Source organism: Gossypium raimondii, chromosome 1 (genome assembly GCF_025698545.1).
Source record: "Gossypium raimondii isolate GPD5lz chromosome 1, ASM2569854v1, whole genome shotgun sequence".
Lineage (NCBI taxonomy): Eukaryota > Viridiplantae > Streptophyta > Magnoliopsida > Malvales > Malvaceae > Gossypium > Gossypium raimondii.
Window position 1 is genome coordinate 11,651,297 of NC_068565.1, and position 4,157 is coordinate 11,655,453.

General features: G+C 34.1%; 1 protein-coding gene across 1 annotated transcript; it reads right to left on the minus strand.

Annotated features, from left to right (window-relative positions):
* Positions 1–2,320: 2,320 nt before the first annotated feature.
* Positions 2,321–3,730, minus strand: LOC105787213 (zinc finger protein CONSTANS). The gene is made up of 4 exons (XM_012613638.2): positions 3,251–3,730; positions 2,960–3,100; positions 2,687–2,842; positions 2,321–2,543 (listed from the first exon to the last, which is right to left on the minus strand). The coding sequence occupies exons 1-4, from the start codon at positions 3,611–3,613 to the stop codon at positions 2,469–2,471; spliced, it is 735 nt and encodes a 244-aa protein (XP_012469092.1). The 5' UTR covers positions 3,614–3,730; the 3' UTR covers positions 2,321–2,468.
* Positions 3,731–4,157: the final 427 nt, after the last annotated feature.

Below are 4,157 nucleotides of genomic sequence, written 5' to 3' on the forward strand. Positions count from 1 at the left end.
TTCTAAAGAAACCAAGTAATAATAGAAAAGAAAATAGGTCATTCACCATATTGAGACTCTATATTACCTTCATTCCCAATATTCCAAATAATCCATCGAACAAGCGGTAAGCTAAGAAAGACATTCCACGAGCTTCTCGATACAAAAGATTTCCAAACTAAATTAAAAAACACAAAATCCCTAAAAGCATGCATTATAGACTCTACGTCCAATCCACGTCGATCATAGAAAGGAAACAAAGTCATACCTCGCCTAGTCCGTTCCTCATTTGTCAAGCGTCTGTCTCGAGCCAATAACCAGAAGAACACTCAAACCTTTTGCGCGCCCTTATTCTCCAAGTAAGCTCATCACTTGCAATCCTATCCGGTGCATTTATGGTAATCAAATGTTTATAGGATTCAGATAGAGAGAACTTACAGCCATCTCCATGCTAGGTGGTCCGCATCTGCTTCGGACAAAGGAGGTATGTAAGCCAATATCAGCTCCGCAATCACTTGTAGAATAACCGAGACTAACCATTGAACGTTCCACACCCATTCTGCCACGTCACACACGCAAAGAGAATCCTGTAGGGGTCCAAGACCGATGTCATGTTGTCGTAGAACGCCCACTTCCCTTAGCCAATCATCCTTCCAAAAATTAATCAATCTATTATCACCTACAGACCAATAGACTCCCTTTTTAACCTCGTCCCAAATATTGGCTACCGAACACCAAATATACGAGCAGTTGCTTCGATTACATCTGGTAACAACCCATGGATTTTGTACTTTTTTTTCCTCAAGGCCTGAACCCATAACTCTTCTGTGTGAGCAACCAATATCCCAACTTTATGAGAAAAAAATTATTTTGGTCTTGCAATCTCCAAATACCTAAACCCCCATTCACCCGAAGCCTGCAACCATCCACCCTATTTACAAGAGACGGTTTTCTACCAGACTGAGTTGATCTCCATAGGAAACCACGAGCCAATTTCTTGATTTCCGTACAAATCGAAATAGGGATTCTGGCCATTGTCATAAAATAATTTGGGATAGTGAGTAACACTGATTTAACTAACGTAAGGCGACCCGCAAGTGATAGTTTCCTTGTCTCCCATCTGTTAAGTCTATTACGAACCTTGTCCATGACAAACTGAAATGTCCCAACACCAACACGAGTGTGGAAAAACGGAACCCTCAAATATTGGAAGGAAAATTTTATTGTGGGCTCTAAAAAAAGGTGTATATTAAATTAATTAAAATACTAGAAATTTTAATATTGATATAGAGATAAAAATTTTGGTAATTTATTTTTTTCCAACGTATAGCAGAACTCCTCTATGAAAAAAGAAAATTGATTTTGGCATAAATAAAAAGTTAAAAGTGAAAGGAATATTGAAGGTGGTTCACCCTATGGCCACAACTTGAACTACTGGTACAAGGCAAACACAAGCTATTCAGTCAAATATTCCCCTTTCATTTCATATTCTTAGGACCATCTTACTATTACATTACATTTCTCACCTTTATCCTACTAACAAGGATATCTATATACATATCATTTTGAGCATCAAATTCCATTATATTTCAATCCCTATCAATACCTACTACTAGCTGCCTGATTGGCCAATAATTACCTTGGTTTGCTTTTAACATATTCCCTCTGTTACTGCAGTTAAATGTATGTCATGTTTTGCTTTAATTATACAAAGAATTATTAACATTTAAGATAATGCCTTGTTTAGATTAATTAAAAAATAAAAAGTTACCTAAATGGAACATAAATTTCTGATATTTTATCCAAATCCAACAATTTGATTTTTTTTTGGGGGGGGGGGGTTGGATTTTGATTTGGTTTGCGTTTTCTATTTTTCTTTCTCCTTCTTTATCCCTGCATTGATTCTTCCTTTGCGTGGGATAAATTATACTCAAATGCTTCTCTTCGTTCATTCACTCTCACCAACTTCAATCATATCCATTAAAAATTTTATCAAATAAATTTCTTTAATCTAAGGATGTGTGAATTTTCTGCTTTCTTCATTGCTACTTCAGATTTAATACTACAAGTTAATTTTTGTAGCTCATTTTTACAATTTCAGATGCTTGGCGTTTCTTGGAATCTTTTTCATTTCGATATTAAATTTGTCAGATGAGTAATGAATTGAGTTTATGAAATTTTCATATCAGTTTTTCTTTTTAAAACAAACAGCAATGAAAATGAGAGTAGTATAGCACGAGTTTAAGATTCTTTTTGCTTGTACTTGTATAGGCGAATAAAGTTGATTTGAGAACAATCATTTTGAAAGCAATTGCTTTGACAGCATCAACACTAACAATGGTTAAACATGAACAACATCAATGTACTCAATTTTAAATTTTTTTTCTTTATATCGGAAGATCATACTTCTCTCAGACCTATATCCGAAGATATGGGTACCTTACGAAAAACAATGAATAGTCTGAATAACATAAGCTTTAACATAAATACTAACTAGCAACATATGGTAAATAGATGAGATTTGCCATTGCCTCTTGTAGCCACTCATCCTCATCATGCTTGGTCTGCAAAGAAAAGAAAAAATCATCAAACATCATTGCTTGAAGTGTGAACTTATTTCCATCTAAATTGTACATATAATTGAGATGATCATGTAAATTCCTCCATTAATTATCTAATCACACATTAATATATATGAGTAAAGTACCTGGACTGCATCACAATAATTCAAGTTTTTGTCAATGGGTGAATTCCCATCTTCCTTTCTCATTACCATTTCTTGTTCACATAGTTCAGTATTGTTCCTTGCAAATCTTCCCCGAACTCTAACCCTTCTGTCAGCTAGGGATTTCCGGCAAGCATACTGTATATGTTTAAGCAATATTGTCAATGCACATTCCCTTGGTATATAATTAATAAATTAAATAACGGTCGCAAACATGATGTTATAACCATTATTTTGAGGAAAAAGAGAAAAGACCTTAATTTTCTTGTTAAAATTTCTTTGATTTCTCTTCTTCAAGTATCTAAGAATTCTGTCTTTCCTTTCTTCTACTGAATACCGAACAACCTTTTGATTGTTGTCCTCCATTAACGGTAGCATTAGCTTGCCTTGAATTCCCTGCCAGAATAGATAAATAAATAAGTATCCCAAACCACATTCATTTCGATAAACATACTTCATGAAACTGTACAAAACCATGCAAATTGCAATGCAGAAAAGAGAGAGAGAGAGGGGCAAAAAAAAAAAAGGGTAGATATAATCATATACCGAGATTTGTGTCATAGCTGGTTCAACTGGCTTGAAATCCTGATGAACAGCATTGCATTCATCTCCAAACTCATCACAGACATCTCGCAATCGATATCTACCATCAATGCCACAAGCAACAACCGAGTTGTTGTCGGGCAATAATGCTGTTGGGACTGAAGATGTAAGATTAGGTTGTTGCTGGAAAACATCAAGTCCACCGTTGTCGAAAAACATGGGGAAACTTATTTCTTCACCACATGTTACAGAAGGAGGAATTGCAGCATCAATGCAGTTTTGTTGGGGAATTAACAATGGATTTTGAAACTGAGAGAAATCATTGGAAAATGAATAGTCGGAGTAGAATTGAGGAATAGAGGCCATAAGGAAAACAAAGGGGGTGTACGGAAAGATTGAAAAGGGAACCAAATGAAGGGTAATTTGTTGATTTTGAGTCCTTGAAGGCCTTTTTCATCAGAGTTGGTATATATATAGGCATTATGAAAGTGCAGCGTTTTCCTTGCAAGTTGTTGCGGCTGTGATACTCAAAAGATATAATCTTTTGAATATGAATGCATTGCGTGGAATAAGAGTTGTCACTTTTTACGCAAATTTTAAATGCCTCCATTTTAATCCAATTTCATTTAGTTGGAACAATAAAGATACTATATCTAAAATAACCCCCTATATTCTAACCTCACTTTGAGTTAATTTAATAAAAATAATAACATCATTTCCACTTCAAAATTTGGATATTTTCAACTTAAAATAATCTGAAATCATACTAAAAATTTTTAAAATTTAAAATGATATAACTTAAATTAACCAAAATCAAAATTTCTAATCCACAAGTCTATTGTCCTAAAAATATAATTAAAATAAAAATCGAATCAACCAAAATAATATCAAAATAAAATTCAAAATTTTG